This window comes from Talpa europaea, assembly GCF_964194135.1.
Source record: "Talpa europaea genome assembly, chromosome: 6".
NCBI lineage: Eukaryota > Metazoa > Chordata > Mammalia > Eulipotyphla > Talpidae > Talpa > Talpa europaea.
In genome coordinates, this window is record NC_140072.1 from 15,864,831 (window position 1) to 15,889,048 (window position 24,218).

Sequence of the window (24,218 nt, forward strand, 5' to 3'; positions counted from 1 at the left end):
AAAGCACACTGCTGAGGGGAGCAGCGGGCAGCAGGGGAGGTCTGCGCGCCATGTGGGACCCTCCTCTGGTGGCCGGGGAGCAGCCGGGGATCGAACCGGCGCCGCAGAGGTCGCCAGCAGCTTCGCAACCCAGCGCTCAACCACTGCGCCACCGGGGAGGCCCCAGTACAGAGAATTCTTATATGCACCTTTCTCCTTCATAGTTTCCCCTATTATTGACATCTTACACTGGTGTTTGTTACAACTTCCAATTTTAAATTTAACATAGCAAGTATGTGCTGAGTACTTTTTGGGATACAAAAAAAAGAAAAGAAGATTTCTGGTCTCATGGAGTTGACATCCTTGCTAGGAAGGCAGGACAAAATGTTTCCAAATGAATAACTAATACAAAATAAACAATTGGGTTTTTCGTGTCCTTCCCTAGTGAAAGGGAGAAATTAATGTGGTTTGATAAAATTAGGGAACAAACTATTATATGCTAAAGAGGTGAGATGTAGGAAGCCTCCAGAGGCAGTAGGATTTGGATAAGTGGAGCAAAGTCTAAGCAGAATGGAATGCAAAGTCTGAGCAGAATGGAATGCACGAGGTTGCAGAGATGGGAATGTTGAAGAGGTGGACTTTATCACATGGGGCAAAGGTGAGAAATGATCTCAAAGAGCAAAAGGAATAGAGTTCCTGAGTGTCAGTGTGAGTAACCAGAACTTGATAAAGTCCTCACTGTTGAGTTTCTCAGCAGATCCATTGGATTCAGTTCTCTTAGGGCCATTGGCTTTGGTTTTGCACATATCTTGAGGTGGATATTCTGATCATTTGCTTCTTTGGGTCAGAATCACAGGCTTATGCCATAGAGCATTTCTAAAAAGAAGCTTTGTTTTTCTGGGGGAAAAGCTACCAAATAGGGCTAGAGAGTTTTCATTTGCCACAAGAGTAGAATTTCATGTCCACACATCAGGAAGAAGGCAGATGCCTTGGGAGGTCAAAAATAGAGCTGCAGATCCTTAGGGAAGTTGCCCTAAGTTTCCCAGACCCCTTACTGGCTGTCTGTGTGGAACTTACTCTTTTTGATGGATTTCTAGTGGGCAGGAGACCCATGAGGAAGGTTCTTTTGGGGGGGGGGGAAGCAATGAAAAAAATATATGAATTCCACTGTTTTAATCTCTTCTCACATGTAAGGAAGAACAAAGAGGTCATTAAATGCCCTATTTTCCCCCCTTGGTCTTAACTTATCTCAAGAGCCTCTCTAGCATTACATGTAATTGCTTATTCAGATCACCAGTAATGACATTGCAGGGACTTAAGAAAGTTTTCATAGTGAAAGGACATTTTCATATTCAGAAATTGCATCACTGCCTTCTCCACAGATATTACCTTCCTTCAGAATATCCCTCTGCACCCACTTTTCCCCACACCTCATTTCCAACTTCTACAGCCACCACCCAAGTTCATATCACTCATCTGACTATAAGGACAGCAGCATACTTGGTCTCCTTGGCTATAGGTCCCTGTCAAGGTGACTTGGTTTCAAAACATCAAACACATTCTTTTTCCTTCACAAAGTCTCACTCATCTTTCTCTGTAGAATCAGATCCTACCACCTTACCTCCCACTCTCCTGTATAATCTACATCAAATCTAGGCTCTTTGACCTGAATCTCAAGGTGTTCCCTTTCAAAACTTAGGACCATCCCAGATGCCTTGCTCCTGTCTTTGTTCCACTGCTGTTCATATTTATCCCTCTGCCTGGCTTTTTTCCCTTCCTATTTTCCTCCAAAGAAAAATTTAAAATCTACCTCCTCTATGTAGGTTTGCCATTTTAAGCAAATAAAAATACCAGATATCCAGTTAAACTTGAATTTCAGATAAATAGTAAATAATTTTAAAAATATGATATGTGGGCCTCCCTGGTGGCTCAAGGGGTTAAGTCTCAGCAAGGGTTTAAGCTATCACCAGCCACTGCAGCATGGAGTTTGATCCCCAACCAGGGAGCTACCCATATGGTGCAGCAGACCTCTCCTGATACACCCACTGCTCCCTTCAGCAGTATATTTCAGTAGATCTGCCTGTTTTGCTCCCTGCTCTGTCTCTGGTGAATCCTCTCACCCCCACACCTCTGGCCTGTAACCCAGCTCTTGTATTCATAAATAAATAAAATAAATCTTTAAAAAAAAATAAAAGTATGATATGTATTTACATTAAAAAGTTACTTGTTTATATGAAATTCAAATTTAATTGGGTACTTACATTTCATCTGTCAAACCTACCACTATTGAACCTTCTCTTTTTTTCTTTAAGATTTATTTATTTATGTGTATGGAACTGGGGTAAAGGCCAGAGGTGCCTGGGGGCAGTGAGAGGGGTGAGATTGTAACAGGGTGGTCCCCAGGAAAGGGGGAGGTTCCCTGCCCCACCCAAGGGAGGGTGGAGCTGAGCAGGAAGAAGAGAAGCTGCAGAAGAGACTGAGGAAGGAAGCAGGATGGAGCCAGGAGACCTGGAAGAGGCGCATGGAGCCTAGAGACACGTGAAGAAACTGTGCTTGTCTTTTGGTCGTGGACTGGGTGACACAGATGTGGGTGAGACCCGTGGGAAGGTGACCATGGCAGCTTTTATCTTGATGTTGATTTTGCTCTTTTCCTTCTGGGCTTGTTTGGTTGTTTCTGACCCTTTGCTGTGGGTCCCCACTGGAAGGTGCTTTAGACTCGTGGCAGGCTTTGGGGCCTTGCTCTGGGCCAATCCCATTTGGATGGACTTTTACCCACGAGGGGACGGGTAACTTTGGGTGCTTCATTTAGAAACTAGACTTTTTGCCTTACCTGTATTGTTTCCTAGTTTTATTAAAGTTCCTTCCCATTAAAGTCTCCTATGTTTTGTGTTGATGCGGCGGATGGCAGAACCCATTTAGAATAGGCAGGTTTGCGGGGTTTGGGCTGCCCCTCTCCCTGTCCTATAACAAGAGGATTCACCAGAGACAGAGTGGGGAGCAGAACAGGTGGAACTTAGATGCAGCTGGGACTTGAGCAGGGCCAGCAGACTTTGCATCAGAGGTGCATGAGTGTCCATGATGTCACTGTCCAATGCTCACAAAGATGCTAGGATATTGTTACTAGCAAGAAAGTTGACAAGTTGATGAAAATGCAGCTCCTTAGTAGGAGTGTCGTGTCTCACTGGACAATCAGAATATGGAGAGATTCTGCAATGAAGTCAGATTTTAGGCCCGGGTGAGGCGGGTGAAACAGCAACATGACATCAAGAGGAGTGGAGTGCTGCGGGTGGGCTCCAAGAACATCAGCACCTTAGTGGGTGGACAGCACCCAAGGAAGCCCAGAGTCTCCTGTATTTTTGATTTTGTATTTTTAGCTCACACTGAGCTCTTGTCCAATGAGCATGTATCCAGAAGGTGATTTTATTATTATAATGCGATATAATAATCAAGTGTTTAAAATTATATGTAGGTGTTTATTTTTCTCCTGCAAACTGATTGCTGGGGTATATTGGATAAGGCAGAAACAATAGTTTTCCTTGACCCCCAAAGATCTCTGAATAACTTGTCTAACTTCAACTTGAATGCAGGTCACTACTGAGTACATGTTAAATATAAAATTTAAGCTGTCTGAAGAAATCATTTGTAACAACCATTTGCTATTAAAAATATATTTAAGTTAAATTTAAAAAGGCTAAGACTCTCAAGGCAATTTCATTTTTAGTTGCTAAATTTTATTTCAAAATACTTGAATTTTGGACAAGTTCAAGCTATTTATTTATTAGGAACATAAAAGATATGAGCAGAAAGATTAGGTAGGAGTTTGTATTTCAAACAGTGCTGACAGATTCCATATCTTTACAAAATCATGGTGACTTCTTGTTCCCCCAGGATAGTCGCTGTGGCTTATACAACGATGTTCGAGATCATTCCTAGTCCACCCCCAAGTTACCTTTCCAGGCTCTCCTACCGTGTCTTACCATAGGCTCTGCTCCAGGTAGATCCTTTATTACCCTCCAAACACACTTTTAGCTATTCTGCCTCCAAGTCTTTCTCTTGGAAAGTGTCATGGTTGAATTTAATATCTTAAACTAGATCATTTTGGTTCAAATTTTGGTTCTGCTACTTACTCTGTGATCTTAGATAAGTTACCTAGCTGCTCTATTTCTTCATTTCTCTAACTGGGAAGTGAAACACAAATGATATTTCTCCTTCAGGAGTAATAATTCATAAAAGTGCTAAGTACACACTAAGCACTCAGCAAATGCCTGTCCCTTGCTTATATCACTCATTATCCTCTCCACTTAGCTCAGAATACATCTCTTACTTGGAACCTTTCCCCCAGCCTGCAATGTGCGCTTTCTCTTGGGAAATCCTTAGTAATGAACTCATTGCCAGGTAGTTGGTGTTCTTTTCTCAGACTTCGGTTTTGTGATCATCCAGCATTTTATTGAACACTTTGCTAGACTCTGTGCTAAGCACAAAACTTGGAGGCAGGTTATTATCTCATTTTACAAAGGAGCCAAAAGACTCAGAGAGGCCAAGTGACTTGCTAGAGTTACAGAAAGATGATACTGGGGTTCCAGCTCAGGCTGCCCACCATTAGAGCCATGACACTCTCTTTTCTTTATTAGAAAGCAAGGAGTGACTCTTGCTATAGCTTCCACCCTCCAGTCTTGTAGGAGGCACTCAATGTATTTCCATGGTTTGATGGACAGATGTACATTTGGTTGTCTTTCTAAGTGTCATTATCGTGTGAATATCTTGATGATGATAAAAAATATTGCATGATATGTTTAATAGGCATTACAAAGATAGACTGTAACTGATTCTCCTGGGGTTGAACCCCATGTGATCCTAAGAAAGCAATTTACATTTGTTTTTACCTTCACACTTCCCTGTCCTTTCAAATATGGCTGGGTGAGGAATGTCAGAAATGATCTTATTAGCAATGCTGTTTTTGTAACAAAGGAGGCTTTCTCGTGACTCAGTACCAGCTAATTGGTCTGTCAATGGCCTTCTTTGTTAGATGAGTCATTTGATCCATTGTTGACAAGGTGCAAGCTGCTCCCTATCCACTCTGGAGAAGCTCCACTGGGTCTGACATTCTTTCAACCCCTAATCAAGATGCTATTAAAGCAACTGACAGTTTATAGTGAACAAGGATGAAAATGTACTGGTTTTGTAAATAGCTACCGGAGAGAAAACTCAGATGCTTTAGCGATGTCTGAATCCCCCACATTTAGCGTGTGTGTAGGCATGTGATGCAAAGGCAGCTTCTGTGATCTCTGAATTCCTTAGATGTAATAGTCTTACCTTTACTGAGACTGAAATTTAAAGAACCAGGCCCATTTAACCAACAAATATTTACTGAATTTGTTAGATACTGTTGTATGCACTGTGGTCATAGCAGTGACAGAAATAGACTATAACACCTGCTCTCTGGGATGCTGTTGCTTTAAAACTTTTCATTATTGAAAAGTCTTCAAATTTGTAAGAAATGTAATATACCCCTTATTCAACTTTAATAATTATCAGTTTTTTGTCTTCTTTTTTTTTAATCTGTCCCTCCCCCATGGTTGTTATAGTAAATTTTTATTGCGATAACATTGGTTTATGACATTATAGAAGTTTCAGCTGCAGATCACTATAATTTTTTTTTAAATCATTTATTTATTTATTTATTTATTTTTTTATTTAAAGAGGCATGTATTTTTATTTATTTGTTTGTTTGTTTGTTTGTTTGTACATGCACTGGGTACAGTCAGAAGAGCGGGAGGGTGAGAGAATTCACCAGAGCCAGAGCGGGGAGCAGAGCAGGCAGAAGGACCGAAGTACACTGCTGAGGGGAGCAGCGGGCGGCAGGAGAGGTCTACGTGCCATGTGGGACCCTCCTCTGGTGGCCGGGGAGCAGCTGGGGATCGAACCGGCGCCGCAGAGGCCGCGGGCAGCTTCGCAACCCAGCGCTCAACCGCTGCGCCACCGGGGAGGCCCAGATAAGTATAATTTGACATCTGTATGCACTACATAGTGATCACCACCAAACGTCTGCTGCCATCTACCACCATACACTTGACCCTCTTTACCCATTTCATTCTCCTCCCAGCCTCCTCTTCCTCTGGTCACCACCAATTTAGTATCTAAGAGTGTGTTTTCTTTTGTTTTTTCATGTGTTGCATCTTCATATTCCACATGAGTGAAATCATACAATATTCATCTTCCTCCATCTGATTTATTTCACTCAAAGTAGATCCATGTTGTCACAAATAGCAAAAGATTTCATCTTTTTTTTATAGGTGAGTAGTATTTGACTTTGTATATATACCATATTTTCTTTATACCACGCACCGATTTTTAATGGAGTACTTTAAAACAAATTTCAGACATCAAACTTTTTATCAAAAATAATTGTATGAGTCTCAAACAGATAAGGTCTGAATCTCTAACAGGTAAGGATTTTTAACAAAAGCATAATTAAAATGTCATTACATACCTGACAAAATCAATAAAAATTTCTTGATATTAGTTAACATCCCATTTGGATTAAATTCCCCCCAGTTCTGTCACCATTTTTTTTTTTAAATTTCCTTGTTTGAATCTAGATCCTAATAATTTCTGTGTATTGTAGGTTGTGGAAAGCTGTAAATATTTTGATCTATACTTTTTGGTTATAGGAATTGGGGTATTTGCCCTGTAGAAGTTGTCACATTTTGGATTTGGATGATGCATCCTCAGAGTGTTATTTATAATGTTCCTTTCTACCTTATGCTTTCTACAAAATGCTAGTTATATGTAGAAGCTTGGTTAGCGTTTCAGTTGGGGGCTGGTGGGCTGTTGGAACTAACATCCTCATGGAAACTGACTCAGTGCTGTTTTTGTGTGCCAGAGATGTTTTTGGAGGTATCTTGTGGCCAAAGTTTGGGTGGTCTGTATGAAAAAATACAGTCGTGGCTCAACAGTGTGGGATCAAACCTGATCCTGATGCCACGAAAAGTTCCTGTTCTCCTTCCCTCTTTTGCGGCTGTGCCTTGTATGTTTGGGAGTGGCACCAACTGGAGAAGCTGGCAAGCAATGACCCCATTGGTACGAGCTATAAAAAATACATCTGTCAGTGTCTTCTTGGGAACTAGGTTAAGGAAAGTGAGGAGAAACTTACAGAATAGCATGACTCTCAGAACCACTGTTAGAATATTTGAGGGGATCTTTAGGTGTTTTTGGTAAAAGATATGCAGGTGATTCAAATGTGAAACCAAGATGATAGTGCGGGTTAAGGTCTTTCATTTGTGGGCCCCTTTACCAGGCAGAGCCCACTTGAAACCTTGAGAAAGAACAGGAAACAGAAGAAAGCAAGGCCAGTGAGCAGTGGTAGGTCTCCAGTAGCCCTTGGTTTGTAAGGAATTCAGAGGTAGTGATTCATTTGTTTATTAATAAAGGAGGTCATAAACATTTTTAAAACAATGTGGATGGGGCCCTCGGTTTGAGGGCCCAGAAATATGAAAGAAAGGATGACTCAGTGAGCAAACAGAATAATAGAGCTGCCATTTACCAACTGAGGAAGGTTATGGGGGAAGGGTTCTATTTTGAACATGTTATATTTGAGATGTCTATTATGTACCCTAGATTAGCTGTTGAGTAGGCAGTTGAATATATGTTTGAAGTTCAGGGCTAGAGGTAGAAATTTTGGTAATCATGAAAATAGAGATGGTATTTAAAACCATGGTTGGTTGAGATCACTTAGTAAATGAGAGATGGCTTCCAGAAAGCCCCATGAAGAAGGTTCTCAGAAAACCATTGTAAGGGCTTCTCCGAGGCATAACCGGCAGGGGCGTTGTCAAGTGGTAAAACATGCTGATCATTTTTTCACTAAATACTGCCAGATTGCTGTATGGAATATATTTACCAGTTTCACTTCCCAGCAGCCATGTAAGAGGATCCCCATATTTTTGCCGTGCCTTAGAATTTTCTTTCTGATTTTTTTTTGCCAGGATGGTGCATAAAGCAGTGGTGTGTTGGCTCTGGCTCAATAAAACTGATTTACCATATTTCCTCCCAATTCCTTGTTCAGTGACCTCACACTAGTAGCTTCAAACTGACAGTGGTGAGAATATTTGCACCATGGAAACTGACAAACACAACAAATCTGGACCCCCTTTAGCACCCTTTCCCTTACCTCCACCCCAAGGAGAGATGTTTTTTAAATATATACCAGCAAGCAAGTGGCTCAGTCAGTATCACACTGAGTCCCTCTTCTGTGTTTGCTTGCCATTCTGACTTTCCTTCTGTGAACTGCCTATTCCTATGCTTTCCTCATTATTTTATTTTATTTTTTTAAATTTTTAAAAAGATTTATTTATTTTTATACAAGAGCTGGGGTATAGGCCAGAGGCATGGGAGGGTGAGAGGATTCACCAGAGACAGAGTGGGGAGCAGAACAGGCAGACGACAGAAATACACTGCTGAGGGGAGCAGTGGGCGCGACAGGAGAGGTCTGCCGAGCCATGTGGGATTCTCGCTGGCCTGCCAGGATTGAACCCACACTGCCAAGGCTGCGGACAGCTTCACAGCACAGTGCTCAACCCACTGTGTCACCGGGGAGTCCCTCGTCATTTTTTTTTAAAATATTTATTTATTTATGCATACAAGACCTGTGGTACAGGCCAGAGGTATGAGGGGTGAGAGGATTCACCAGAGACAGAGTGGGGAACAGAACAGGCGGATTAATTGAAATACACTGCTGAGGGGAGCAGTGGGTGAGTCAGGAGAGGTCTGCTGCGCCATGTGGGTAGCTCCCTGGCCGGGGTTTGAACTCAGGCCACAGTGACTGTGGACAGCTTCTTAGTGCTGTGTCTTAACCCCTTGTGCCGCCAGGGTGGTTCCTTGCCTCATATTTATGTAGAATTTTCTGAACATCTTTGTGTTGATTTGTAGAAGCTCCTTACATATTTTAGATTTTACTCCCTGCCTGCTTTAGCATAGACTATGTATCTCCTCCCACTTTGTCAGCTGTCTGTTACCTTTCCCTGTGGTGTTCTTCATTGAAGAAATACCTTAATTGTGATATAGTCAAATCTCACCAACTTTGAAGATTTTTGTGCTATTATGTCTTATGGGGTAAACCCCTAGCCCACATTCAAAATGCAGTCCACTGCCTTTTTTTTTTCTAACTTACATAAATAGGTCTTTAATTCATCCAGAGTTAACTTTGTATACAGTAGGCACAGAATTTCCAATTTAACTTTTTCTTAAAAAAATCATCCAATTACTTCAATACCATCTTCTAAATAATTTTATATTTTTCTCATTGATTTGTGGTCCCACCTCTGCACTGAGGTCCCACGGTCTGCTTCTGGGTTCTCTATTCTAGTCTACTGTTCTGTTTGTTCTTGTACTTGTACCAGACTATTTTTATCACTATGTAGTAATGACATAATTATCTGGCAGGGCAGGTTTCCTCTCTATGCTTTTCAAAATTGAAAAGCTATTTCAATTTTTATTTTTCCTCATACATTCTGCAAGTTTATGGAAGTTTCTTAAAATTTGAGTTCTTGCTGGAATTCTGGTTGGTCTAACATTGATTATAGAGACAAAAAGGACATTTTTGCAATGTAAAATAATCCTATCCATTAAATATCTTCATTTTTTTCAATATTTTTATGTTCTCAAATAGAGTGTTAGAATTTTCTCTATAAAGTTCTTGTAAGCTGTTAGTTTAATTCCTGGATATTATGCTGGACATAATTGCTATTGTGAATGGCTTCTTATTGTCTATTGGACTTCCTGGTTGCTTACTGCTAATGTAGAGGAAGTGATTGATTTTTAGAAATTTATTTTGTACTTGGCAACCTTGTAGTCACTTATTACTTCTAATAGTTGATTTCTGTTAGGTTTTCCATGGTGACAATCCTATCATTCTGTCATCACAAATGGGCATATTTTAGGAGATCCATCTGGTGCTTGATATTCTGCATTTAACTATCTGGGCACGTTGTACTCCAATGTGACACCCTACTTCTGACAGCTAATGTCCTTATAAATCTACATTCTGGAAACTGAGTCCTTGTCTTCCTTCCCTATGAGTGATAAGGCCACACAAGGGCAGTGACCCTCTTTTCTTTTTTCACTTTTTCCTAACCTTTTTGTCATGGTTTGGGGTCCTGTTAGCTGCCAGCAGAATTTCCTGATGCCGACTTTCTGTTTTCTGAATTTAGGAATCATGAGAGCTGCTTGATGCAGCATTTCCATGTCCTGACCACCCAAGAGGACATGCTCCATAGGTGAAGCAAAAACAGCAGATCAACAAAGGTCTTTATATCAGAGAGATTAAGGTTCAAATCTATTTTCTGTCCCAAAGTTCACTGAGTAAGTTCCATAGCTTCTGAGAGTTTGTTTCTTCATTTTTAAGATGAGGACAAGATGACACGAGCCAGACAGTGGTCATCATGCCTCTTGTTTACATGGATGTTGACCACCAATGTTGACCCCCTCCTGGGACTGCAGTTTACTGCTGCATTGTTTCTGAGAAGCTTGTTGTGACTTCGATAGTTTTAAATCTCAGTAGCTGCAACTGCACCATATCCCCATGTGCCTTCCCACCCTAGTGGATGGTTCAAGATCCAAATTATGGCCCCATATTATTGACTGGCCTGAACCTTGTTAACAAGAGCCATAACTGCTTCTAAAATCTGCAGGACCCATGGGGGTGTTTGGGGAAGCATGATCTTGCATTCTTGGTCGTGGTCTAGGGACTAACTTCAGTTTTGTGAACAAAGGTAGCCAGGCAAGTGGGAGACTCCCTAATGGCTTGGTATCCTCATTTGCCTATGTGCTGTGTGGCATTTGGGTGTAGCAGAAAAAACCATGACCTGGCTGGTTCTAACCGAGACTTCATTATAGTTAAGAACAACTCAGCTAGCTACTCTGTCATATGCCAATAGTGGGATCTCAGAGGGATAATGGATCTCAGAGGAATAATTTAAATCAGCAATAAAAGTGAACTGTATACCTGTGTAAACTTTGGCAGGAGCACTTTCTACTACACACAGATTTTTAAGAGTTTCTATGGCTTCATACAACAGGACTCACAGTTGTTTAAAAACAGCTAAGGGCAGCCGCCTTCCATCTTTCAACCAGTTTTAAAAGGTGGGTGAGGTTAGACAAGAGGAGGGTGTGATGAGAGCAGGGATAAGGAGGTGGAACTCCCAAAGGCAGGAGGAAGCACCTAAATCACATTACCATCCTGAGAGAACAGGAAAATACCGGACCTGCTGGGACAGATGAACTGGCAGCTCATCAGGGACTGTGGGATGGTCACGGTGCTTAAATATTGCACAAGTGCTATGGGTTTAGTTGACATTATGCTCCACCTGATTCAACAATATAATGTGACTGATGTAAACACATCTGCTATTTTAAGCCATGCACATGAATGCATAGGGCTGGGAGAGAGGTGGCAGTTTCTCTCTTCACTCAACACGATTCCCTGTTCATCCCTGAGTGTCACTTTTAAGAGAGCTCCAGACAAGCTGGGATGCATCACGAAGAGTTCCTCAACCCCCTGGTGAGTGGGATCATGACCACGTCATGTCAGGAGCAGCTAGAGGGACAGAGATGCTTGTCTGGACACCATGGAGTCAGACTTGATCTGGAGGTCCCCAGGCAGAAAGAGAAGCCAATGAGGATGAGATTCAGAGAGCTAGAATTTAGCTCACAAGGGAGGGAGAACTTCTCAACAAGACTGGTCAAAGGAAGAAGGACCTAGAGGTTAGGACTATCAGGGGAGCTTCATGAGGTAACCTTGGGTGGATGTGGAGCCGCTGCTTTCAAAGGGTGTGAGTTCCTGGTTACTGAGAGTGTCTATCTATGGCCACTTGGTGGGAGGAGGTGGTAAGGGTGTCAAGTCAAGCAACTGGAAGGGGGCCTTTTGCAGTCCCTGGAATCAGTCCTTCTGACAGGAAGAGATGCTTGGTGTGCTGAGTATTTTCCTCTGCTGGCCTCCCCTGGGAGATACTCATGCAGCATCTGCTATGGACAGACACTGTGCTGGTGAACACGGAATTCACTGTAGTAGTTTGTATTTCAGATGCAGCACAAAAAGGCCTGAGAGTTGTTACGTTGTAACACGACCGACTGTGTTAAAACCTCAGTCAGGGAGAAACAACAGGCTCATTAGTTCCTTCACTACGGGACTTATTAAGTGTCAGGTAGTGCCTGTTTCCTCCCCCTGGATTATGTCAGGCGGTGAGCCTTCATGTCTGTTAGCCGTCACAGCTTCACCACCGTTTAATTCTTGGGAGATGGATGAGGGAGGTAACCAGGAGAGAAGGGGCTGAGCCCCCCGCAAAGAGTAAGAAAAGAAACTTCTGGGAAGACTGCTCACTCTCCCCTTGGGCGCAATTGTTAAACGTGGCAATAGCATTGATCAGGCTTTTCACAGTAAGACCTGAGAACAGGTACCTGACTAATGGACCCACTCTGGACCATGCTCGGGGACTAGACACTGGGGTGCCCCCAAAGGGTAAGCCATGTGGTCCCTGGCCCTAAGGTGGTGGTAGGGGCGCGTCTAGCCCAAGGGGGCCCTATCAGGAGACTCGCAGAGGGCCTTATCCGAGGAATGACTGTGCAGCATGCCAAGGGCTGCTTCACCCATTACTGCCCTGGCCTGGGGGGCTCCCCGGAGAGCTGCCTGGGACTGGGTGGAAATACTACAGCGGCACCACCTCCACCCAAGGTTAACCCACCAGGCTCCCCCGACAGTCCCAACCTCCAGGTCCCTCCTTCCGTGGGACGAGGGGGTGCGGGGCGCAGGCAGGGGGTGCGGGGCGCAGGCGCGCGCTCCCGCCTCCGGGCCCCTCTCGCCACCCGGCGCGTGCGCGGCACCGGGTTCCCAGGCCTGCGCGCAGCCGGGGTGGCTGCACTGCGCGCGCGCGCCGACCCCGCGTGGGGCCCGGCTCCGGCTCCGGCGCGCGGCGCGGAGGCGGGAGGGGCCGGACGAGGTCGGGGAGCGGCGCGCCGGCCACTGGACACCGGCGCGGGGGAGGAGCGCGCCCCTTGGCCTTTCCTCCGCGGCCCCGCGTTCCCAGCCGGCAGCCCGAGCGACCGGGGAGCAGGTGGGGCGGGAGCGCGCGGGGGCTGCGGGCCGGGTGGGCGTGGGCGCCGGCGCCGGCCGGGCGGTTGGCGGGTCCCGGAGGGCCGCGCGGGGGGTGGGGGGTGCCGGGGGGCGGGTGCCCGGCCGCGGCTTCCAGGGGCGCGGGTGTCCCGGCTCCCGGAGGCCCCCCAGGGCGGCGCCGGGGCGCGGGCTGGGCGGCGAGGCCCACCGGCGGGCGTGCGCGCTTCTGCTCGCTGCTGCTCACGGGCGGCTCAACTTCAGGAGCGATGCCGCCAGGGGTGCGGGACGCGCCGGGCCCCGCGGCGGAGCTGGCTGGGGTCCCCGATCTGTCCCCCCAGCCTTGACCGCCCCGGCGCGCCGGGTGTGCTCCGTGCGCTTGGATGTGCCGCGCGCGGAGAGCCGCCGGCTGCCTCCACCGAGGCGCTCTCGCCTTCCCTTTGCTTATTAAATTGCTTGAGAAACCTTTTGCCTCTGGGAATTCAGAGCTAAACCACCTGACTCGGCTTCCAGTTTTTGCTACCCCGAGATTGCTTAGTTCCAAATTATGGGAATTGGGAGAAGAAGTTGGATACCAGGCGTCAAGATCGCATCCTGGCGACTTAGGTTGATGAGTCTCTGATGTCAACTCTCTTTTGAATTGGGGGTCTGGCTTCGTGCACACAGACACTATGTAGGCAATTGGGAATAAACCGTGTTCGGAGACAATGTTTTGATGCGTGTCAGAGGGTGGCAGTAACTTGCTACATAATCCCAGCTAGACTGTGGCTCCTATTGTAGCAGTATCAGAGTATAAATAAATGCTGCCTTTGAAATATGTCGATTAGAAAAAACTTCCTTCTTTGAAACAGCTTCCTCATACTTCAGTTGTACTGCACTTTCGCGTCGAGCATTAGTTATGTATGAATCTTCCGCACCATTTGAAATCTGTCTTCTATGTGGCAGATCACATGGTGCAGGACAAGTCGCCTCTATGGAGGGAAAGACCAGTTGAAAATGGCAGAAGTCTGGCTTTCTACGCTTTCATGATGCAAAACCGCCCTGATTCTTATTTTGCTAACAGAAACAGGCACTTTTAAGTGCTTTCATTGATATGAACTAGCTGTGCTGTCACATTGGAACGTGACCTGTCATGAATGAATATATTTATTATGAATATGGCTCATAGGAGATTTGCCATAGCATTATAGGCTCTACTTCAAACGTTTCAGATTTACCAGCTACAGTTCCCACCAGCTGGGCCTTTTAAAAAGTGGTATTTATATAGTTTCTTTTGTTGCTTATTAACAACTGTAATGTTGAATCACATACTAGTGATCTTCGTGGTACAGGATCAACTTAACTCTTTCCCCTGTTTAAATCTAAGTCTGGTAACTTTTAGGGTTCCTGTTTCCGTGTTAATTAGGTATCATTAACTGTGCTGCACTGGGCACCTGTCTATTGTTTTCTCCTGTGGTGTCCGAGCAGCACTGTTTGGAAAGCAGCGTCAGTGCTGTTCAGTGGGACTTTCTGCAACCAGGGAAGTTTTCTTTCTGCTCTATTCATTCTGGCAGCTGCTGGCCTGAATGGGGCTAGAGCCATGGAGGAACAGTCTTTAATTTAATTTAAGCAGTCACTTGTGGCTAGTAGCTACCTGGTTGGACAGTGCAGCTTTAAATTGTCCCCTAGGAAGCCTTCACATATTCTCTTGAATCTGCGCTAGGTGTTCCCAGCACTCTTGGGCCACAGCACTTAGTACAATTATCCAGTAATTGCAACTTTCTTGTAGGAATTCTACAGTAGGCTGTAATCTACATGAGGGCTAGGGCATATCTATTTTCTTTGCCTGTGCTATGCTCAACCTCCAGCTTAGTGAGAAACACTCTTAATATTTGTTGAAAGACTAAATGAACTTCAAGAGGGTAGGCATACTTTGTTCTCTCTAGGGCTTAGAACTAACTATCAGTACTGTAAATACTTGTTTAATGAACAGATTTCATGTGAAGCAAATAAATGGATTATTGGAGATATGTTTTAAATGTCTGTTTTGGTTACATGATTTTTTTGGAGCCTGTAGGGGCAGGAAGGCCACAGTGCAGGTTTTCTGATCCAGCAGACCGGGTAAAGGAGGAGTCTTGAAACCCTTAGTGGCTTTTGCAGGCTTTTATTGGGATTCACCAGGCACATGGCAGGCAGGGGTGCTGGGGGGCCGAGAGGCTGGCAGGCTTCCCAGCCCCTAGCAAGTCTTCACTCTATCTGGGCTCTCTGATGATCTCTGCTACTCTGCTCTCTCGTGGTTCTGGTTCTGCTTCTGCTTTTCTGCTTCTCAGCTTCTACTGCATCTCTTCTCTCGGTTTCTGCTGACGTCTCCACGCCGCCGCCCCTAAAAGCCCAGTCTCAGCCCAAGTGAATCCCATCTACATATGTCCACACCCTATTCCAGGTGCCCGCCATCAGGCATGCATTCGGGACCACAGGGTTCTGTCATCTATCCTAATGGCAGGAGGGGAGAAAAGCCTGATACTTTTTACCTCACTCTACAGAGCCTCATGCAAATAAAGACTCATGATAAAATACTATTGAAGTTGAATGAAAGGGTCTCATGATTCCAGCTCATGTGGATGGGCGTAGGTCTCCCATTGAGAGCTCAAGGATGTTGCCCTAGAATCCATACCCCTAATCAATCTGAGAAATCTCTTGGCCCTAGTGAAGCTTGTTAGTGAGGCCCCGAGCCATTCTGAGGAAGTTAGTGGGCATCTCTGCTCACCGTTATTTTGCGTGGAAGAGGGAGGCTAGAAAATCAAGAGACATTCGAACCAGGTGAGATTGCTTTGTTCAGAGTTGACTAGGGCGATGGGGTGGGTAGGATGGGATACCTGCATAAATCAAAGTTTGAGGAATTCAGTTGTACTTACTATATCATGTATGTATACAGTTACTTAGGGTGTATTTGGTGGCAAGTAATTTTAGTATTCAAGAAAACCTGAATACCTTTAATGTGAAACTGGATTTGGCTATTTAATATACAGTGTCCATGTCCATATTAACATGCATCCTATGAGACAAAAAGAAAACACCTTACTCTTTACCAGTTCCTGCTAGTATTCAGAAAACATGAACCAAGTTGAAAAGAACCAGTTAGCTCAGAGAGGTGGCCTGGTTGGTGGTCGAGGGAAGCCTATTTGGTTAGACATGGCGTTGACTAGCCATGTACAGTAGAGCCCCATCGCGTGACCTCCAGCATGGTGTTACCTGCTAGAGTAAGTTGTCGGCGAAATTCTATTCTTTGCACAGTAATAATCTAAACTAATTTTTATTTGATTTTTTAAAACATGAATTCCTGTTTATACAGCTATAGCATGTCATAATATTCCAGGCTATAAAGATCTGACGCAAAGGAGACTGGAACGTTTTTAATGTCACGGGTCAGCTTTATTAAGGTGTACATTGTTTTCTCCATTGTTCTTGATGTTCGGGCTGGGGTGCAGCACCAGTCTCACTTAGAACAAATTTGTTTAAAGGGCTCATATTTTCTAGGAAAAGTGATGTGGCTTTAAAGGCATGGTTGTTAATATCCTACTGGGTTATGAGGAAAAGATCCTGTTTTAGATCCTGTGAAGAAGGGAAACAAAGTCCAGAAGGTCTTTGATTTATGTGGGTGATGCGATTACTTTTCATTGATGTTAGAAAGTGACGAGAACTTTCTGAACTAGATTATTTTTATGCAGTAGGTACATGGCATGATATATCCATGCTTGTTACTGAAGTAAAGAGAGCATCACCTAATTAGATGAGCTCAGCATTTTAAAATGTTTTCACCTATTATTGGGAAAACATAGTTTTAAAAATTATCTGGAGCTTTGTCTGAAAAGATTACATGCAGTGTAGAAGCACACATTTGAAGAAGTATGAATCTGTACTCCTAAAACATATACAGTGCTGGAAGCCAATGAAAAGTAAAAAGATTGCATGTACCTATGACTAGTAAGAGGCAGTGTGAAGGAATATATATTGTTTAAGAACAGTTTGCTAAAAGGACAGTTCCCCTCTCCCTCTTTCTCTCTAAAAGTGATCCTTGGAGCTTAGAGTTAAAAAATGTCAGTAGGAGCAAAAATGGCAGCAGGTTAGATATTAAAAAGAATATAGACTTTTTGTGATTGAAGGACATCATTCTAAGTTGCATGTAAACATAATAGATATTTCCTTCCCTCTCATTAAAGGTGGCTTCCTAGAAGATGACCATAGAGGACCTTCCAGATATTCCATTAGAAGGATATCCTTTGATTGGAAAATACCCATTTTTATTTCCAGGTTCTGATACACCAGTTATATTTTCCATCTCTGCAGCACCAATGCCTTCAGACTGTGGTATGTTAAGTTACTGTTTCTTTTCTGTGACCTGGTAACTTGACTTCTGTCTAAGCGCTTTTTGCATGCATAGTGTTACCTAAAGCCATTGCTATGGTTTTTATAAAATTGCTAACCTTTTTCTTTTTCAAAAATTATTGCTTTTTCTGCTTAAGCTAAACATTTTATTTCTGCTATCAGCATTTTTATTATGTAAAAATGTTCATTTTAAGCATCATGAGGGATTCAAAAGATAATTATTTTTAGAATGCAGTGGTGCTTAAGACATCTAGCATTATTCTGCTATTGATGTATTTTTTTTTTGGTAAATATACTGACTTGCTAAAAAGCCATGTGCTAAAAAAATGATTTAAAAATTCTGTCTCTAAGAGGTCTGCTGTCTCTGAGATGACAGGATTCTAGTTAAACCAAACACTCACTGCTGAAATGATGCAAACTTAGGTGACAACATAACAAGTTGTGTTTCAGTACACTAGGGAACCTAATTTGGATCCTATCTGAATTCTTTCCCATTGTAATTAGCAGCTTACACACAAATAAAATATAGTAAAACTTGAAAAGAGCTCATGTGCTTAGGCATAGAGGGTGAGAGAGCTTTTCCTAGATTGTGGGGTGAGATTGGTTCATATTTAAATTGGTTCATTAAAATCTCCTCTGTAAAATGTAAATCTAGAAGTATTCTGGGTTTATCTATTTGGGTTTATTTCTCCAGGGTCATTGTCGGTGAAGGAATAAAAGAAAACAAGGAGATAAATTGATAGGTTTGTTACATTTCTAATTAAGTTAGAGTTTTACAGGCAAAATATTGGGTCATCACTTCAAATTGTGTTTGGAAGTAGAGATAATGCAGTTTTAAAATATTAGCAGATATAAAACTGTTGGATTGGGAATTTTTCTTTTATTCAGATCCATCCTAATAACTACTTATCTCCAAGTATGCTGTTTCTATGTGCTCAGATTCTATAGCAGTTTACCGCGCAGTCATCAAAAGTATTACATAAAACCTGTGTCTAGATCCCAGGAGTTATTTGCAGCTTTTATCAAAATTGACTGCATTTATTTTCAGATAGAACAAAATCAGTTATGCAGAAAAAAACCTTAAATGAAAGTATTTTGTACCTTGCTTCTGAACCCTCATTCAATCTGAGTCATAGTTGTCTTATTTCCTTAGACTAGAAACTCTTTGGGATGGAGCGGCAGTCTTGTCTTGTTTAGCTCATTAGGGCTAATAGAGCCATTTGTTGATATTGCTCAGTGTTTGTTGAATAAATCATTGGGTACAAGGTGATAGATGATATTGAGCCCCTTGTGTAAGTGAAATTAAACATTGCCTATATTCTTAGAATTGTAGATTCTTAGTATCTGAATGGACCTGTAGTCTAATTTTCCCTTGTCCCTCCCACTGCAGACATTCTCTTTTCAGGCTCTCTCATAGATAACCTAACTGAGCCATTTGGATATCTTTAGTAGTGGGAAACTAATGAAATAGTCTATTCATTGCTAAAATGTTTCAGTTGTGATAAAATATTTTTGTTGTAATATTTAAATATATAAAATGTGCAAATATACATGTAACATGTAAGTATATAAAGTATTTGGAACCCAGAATATGTGTCCTTGAAACTTTGGATGCCTCGTGCTAGTTTGATACATGGATCAAACACTTCTTTATCTGACAGCCCTCAAATATTCAAAGACAATTTAAATATTTTTACTTAGTCTGTGTTTTCTTAGGCTCCGTATTTCTGATTCCTTCACTAATCCCTCAGTGTCATGATTTCTTTACCCCTTTCACTTTTCTTTTTAGTATGCTATAGGCAGTGTCCGCTGAAAATAAGAATTGTACTTAATGAGTTTTTATTGAGGGCTTATAATGTCTTCAGTACTGTCCTAGATGCTAGAAATAGCCCGGTGACCAAGACAGATGTCTTAGTAGGGAAAACAGACAAACAAGTGAATAAACCAATGTTATAAGTTATGAAGAATTCTGTGGAGAAGAGAAACTCCACAAAGAGGGTGCTGTGGCAGCAGATCATGGGGCAGAGAGGGTACTTTAGAGGGTGGTCATCTAAAGAAGCAGAAGGAGCTGGCATGAGAAGAGCCTGGAGAGAAGTGTTCCGGGCAAGATGGGGAAACTAAAGGCACACAAAGCCTGCTGCAGCCTAAGAATTAGTGGAATAATGAGGGCAGAATGGTAGGAGGTGAAATTGGAGAAGGGAAGGGCTGGATCATGCAGGATCACTACACCTTCCTAAGGAATTTGTATTTTATTTCAAATGAGATGGGAGCTATTAAAATGAAGATTGACTTTCACTCTGCCCCTGGTCAAGGATAAATTTCAAGTCCAAAAAAATAGCACCATGGCTGTGACTTCCGGTTACCAGGGCACCTGAGGATGGCTCAGGTCACCTGCCCGCTTCCGAAGCACTGACTCTCACTGTGGGGATAAGAAGTGCTTGACGGGCAATGACAAGCCAGTGGCTGAATGAAAACTTCAGGCTGGGTCTGGATGTCCCCAGTCTGCCCCACTTAGTTGATGGGGCTCACAAGCTCACCCAGAGCAACCTGCTGCATCACTCGTGTGCACAGCCTGTGGGGAGACAGAGAAGATTGGCATGGATATTTGGAGAAGCTTTTGACAGCCTAGGACCACTGGCCAGGGTCTGCTACAACTCTGGCTTTGAGAAGCTGAAACTGGAGTAACTTGAAGGACTCCCTGAAATGGTGAAGCACTACTCCCAGTTTCTGGGGAAGAAGCCTTGGTTTGCAGGAGACAAAGACAGCTATGTGGATTTCCTGGCTTATGACAACCTTCTTTCTTGACAAACTTCTTATTTTTGAGCCCAAGTGTCTGGATGCCTTCCCCAACATGAAGAGGGTTCATTACCTGCTTAGAGGACCTTCAGAAGATCTCTGCCTCATGAAGTCCAGCTGCTACCCCCAATGCCCACTGCTCTGTTTCTAAAGATGGCCATTTGGGGTGACCGATAGGCCCTATGAGCCAGGAGATGGAAGCTAGGGGGCGAGTCTGTTGTATTGCACTGGGGCCTCCAAACAGCTGGAGCCTCCTGCATCCCCAGTTTTTCACCTCTCTTTGCTAAGTGATGTCTCTGAATTGTATCCTTCCCACTAAATCAAGACAACCATCCTCACATCAGTGGTTGCTTCTGCTCTGAGGTGTCTAACACTGCCCCCTGCTGGTCCCTATCTCCTGGCACTTCCCTAACGTGGCGCCTGCCCAGCCCTGCCTGATCCCCTGTAATGCCATAATCACAAAACAAAACAAAATTGAGATTGAGATTGAGATTAAAACCAGAGCTCAGACATGCAACTCGGTGTTGCCTGCAAGACAATGTTTTGTCCTAAAGATTTTAGAGTCTTTGGCTTTGAATGTCTTCAGGGTCAGTTTGCACAGAATAATAACATACATAATATGTATGTTAAAAAGCCCATAAACAGTGAATTATCTCTTAAAGAGATTTAAATAATAATAATAAATCTTATTTCACCCACACAGTTACCATTTCTAGTCCTCTTTATTCCTCTGTGTAGATCCAGGTTTCTCCTTCTTATGAAGGGCTTCCTTGAGCATTTCTGTATCCTTTCAGCTTTGCTGTAGCTGAGAACATCTTTATGTTACCTTCTTTTTTTGAAAAATAGATTTGCTAGGTATAGAAAAAGGTTTTCCTCTTTCAGTAATTAAAGGTGTTCCTCCACTGTCTTTCCACTGCTTTGTTGCTGATGGAAAACCTGCTCTCTTTTGTTTTGCTCTATGAAAAATGCCTTCTTTTTAATTCTGGATGCTTTTAAGATTTTCTCTTTATCATCGGTTTTGACCAATTTTGCTACACTGTGTTGTAATGTAATTCCATTTGTGCTCTTATGCTTGGGTTCTGTAAGGCTTCTTAGATCTGTGAGTCTTAGTTTTCATGAAGTTTGTGTAATTATTAAATAAAATCATTTGTTGGGCCTCCCTGGTGGCGCAAAGTATTAAGCACTGCACTATGAAGCAATCCGCAGCCTCTGCAGCATGAGTTTGATCCCCGGCCAGGGAGCAACCCACATGGCGCAGCAGACCTCTCCTGACTCGCCTGCTGCTCCCCTCAGCAGTGTATTTCAGTCAGTCTGCCTGTTCTGTTCCCTGCTCTGTCTCTGGTGAATCCTCTCACCCCCTGCATCTCTGGCCTGTGCCCCAGCTCTTGTATGCATAAATAAATAAATCTTTAAAAAATCATTTGTTCATTATAATAGTTTATCTATTCTAGGTCTGCTTCAGTTGATTACTGCCCTGATTATGGGTCTTATCTTCCCCTTCCTTTACATGTCTGGTAATCTGGAAATCTTTTAAAGAAAGTTAATGAAGAAACATTCGTTTGTGATCTGTACAGGTGTATAGCATTATATTTCCACATCTGTATGTACTCTGTTAGTTCCATGCCTGGCAGTCACCCTTTGATTGATGTCAGACATTGTGGATTTTACCTTGGTGGGTCCCAGATATTTTTGAGTTCCTATAAACACTCTTGCGCTTTGTTCTTGGAGGCAGGGAAGTTACTTGGAAAAGTTTGACCCTTTCCGGTCTTGTTTTTATGTCTTGTTAGGTGGTTCTAGAGCAGCCTCCTCTGGGGCTAATTATTCCTCACCACTGAGTGTTCTACCCAACGCTCCGTGAATTTGTTTCCAGTTTTTTTGGTGGGAACAGACACTGTCCATTCCATTGTGAGCACTGGGCCTGGCCCTCCAGTCCTTTCCCGTGGCTCTTTCCCTTCCGAGCATGTGCTGAGTCCTCCTGCGGCACTCGCGGTTCTGTGTGCAGCTGTGTCCTCTCTGGTGCTCTGCCTGTGGCCTTGAGCTGCCTTGGTTTCCTTAGGCTCTCAGCTTTGCTCCTTAACTCAAGGAGTCTTCCGGGCTTTTTCTTGGTTTCCCCCTCTGTGCCACAGCCTGAAGCTCTCAGGGCAGTGGTAATACTTGCTTTGTTGTCCTGTCTGCTAGGACCTGTGTCTTTCACTGACTGACGTCCATTGTCTTGAAAACTATGCTTTATTTATTTCCTTTTTTTTTTTTTAAAGATTTATTTATTTATGCATACAAGAACTAAGGTGTAGGCCAGAGGTGCAGGGGGTGAGAGGATTCACCAGAGACAGAGTGGGGGAGAAGAACAGGCAGATCTATTGAAATACACTGCTGAGGGGAGCAGCGGGCAAGACAGGAGAGGTCTGCTGCACCATGTGGGTAGCTCCTTGGCTAGGGATCGAACTCGTGCTGCAGGGAAGGCGATAGCATGATGGTGGTGAGACTTAGCCCCTTGTGCCACCAGCGAGGCCCTATTTTCTTTGGTTTAGTTGATGGTTTCAGATGGAAGAACAAAGCATGGTCCTCTTTATTCCATCTTGACTTGCAGGGGCACATACTGCCTGTATCCCTGACCCCACTTTCCTTTGATTAATTTTTCTCTTTGCTGTGAGAAGCTTAAAGTTTGGTTGTAGTTAGATTGGTAAATGTGCAGCATAGTGTAGACATTAAGATCAGTGTGGTTTAATCCCGATTCAACCACTTACCAGTTGTGTAATCTTGGGCATTTCACTTTTGTTTTTTCTTTGATAAAATGAGAATAATAGTAGTACCTACCACATATGGTATGGGGATTCCATGAGGTAATATATGTAAAGTGCATAGAATAGTCCTTGGCACTTAGTAAGCACTGAATGAGTGTAACATTATCATTATTATTTGAATGAACTGGTGGCTGTTTGTCATCACCTGCCTGTGTAGTTGTTGACACACAGCTGCACACGCTAGTGTTTATTGAACTATGCACACTCCCCTCTTGGTTCAACTGTTCTGGCTTATTTCTCTTACATTTACTTTCCAGATCTTTGCTACGCAAAGTGTGGCTCTGTCTAATCGCTTTGGCGTCACTGGGAGCTTGTTAGAAATGCAGTCCCTGGTGCCACCTGAGACTGAATCAGAATTTGCATTGTAACAAGATCCCCAGGCGATTGCTTCCTGCTTTAATGTTTGAGAAACTCTGGCATAGATGAGTGGTAGCATAATTTTGTCTGTATTCTCCAACAAATAAATCCTGGTGAGATTTTGGTTAGCATTGAAATTATTTTAAGTAATTGTTCTTGGGAAAATTGAGATTTAAAGCTTTAAATATTTTATCTTCAAGTCCAGGAACATGATGTGTCTCTCACCATTTAAATCCCCTTGCCCTTAGTTTTCTGTTTATTATTTCTGACGTAAATAAGCGTCATCCATTCATTGGCATGTTTGTTACCAGTATTGTTATTGTGCATGTTTTTCTCCATTACATTTCACTTTTAAAATAGAAAATTACTTAAAAATGCAGAAAGTGCAGTGACAGTGAGCACATATACTGTACATATCTACATCAGAAGGAACAAACACTAATATTTTGTCATATTTCCTTTACCACTTGTTTTTTAATTGAAGGAAATAAAACCTTAAACATAAAATCGAAATCCTTCCATTTTTCTTTCTTGTCCCATTCCCATTGCTCCCCAGAGGCAACCACTACCTTATATTTAGTGTGACTATTTCAGGCCATGTCATTACTATATTACATATGAGTGCCTGGAAATAATATATATTATCTTTTTGTGTTTATAATTCCATATAAATGAAAGTTACTGTGTGTCATTCTGCAACTTATTGATCAATGTGTCTTTTGAATCTTATCCTTAGCAGTTCATGACTTAGATATCAAAATCATTTATTTAATTATAAAAAAAAGATTCCACCCTATGAGTCTACCACATTTTGTTCTTTT

General features: G+C 43.0%; 1 protein-coding gene across 2 annotated transcripts in view; it reads left to right on the top strand.

Moving 5' to 3' along the window:
• Nucleotides 1-17,292: 17,292 nt before the first annotated feature.
• Nucleotides 17,293-24,218, top strand: part of CLIP4 (CAP-Gly domain containing linker protein family member 4) — a gene marked incomplete at both ends in the record, with an annotated part of 43,381 nt that continues 36,455 nt past the window's right edge. For both annotated transcript variants that reach the window (XM_084234514.1, XM_084234515.1), the window contains one exon: nt 17,293-17,425. In XM_084234514.1, coding sequence (XP_084090640.1) covers nt 17,293-17,425 — 133 coding nt within the window. The remainder of the gene's footprint in view (nt 17,426-24,218) is intronic.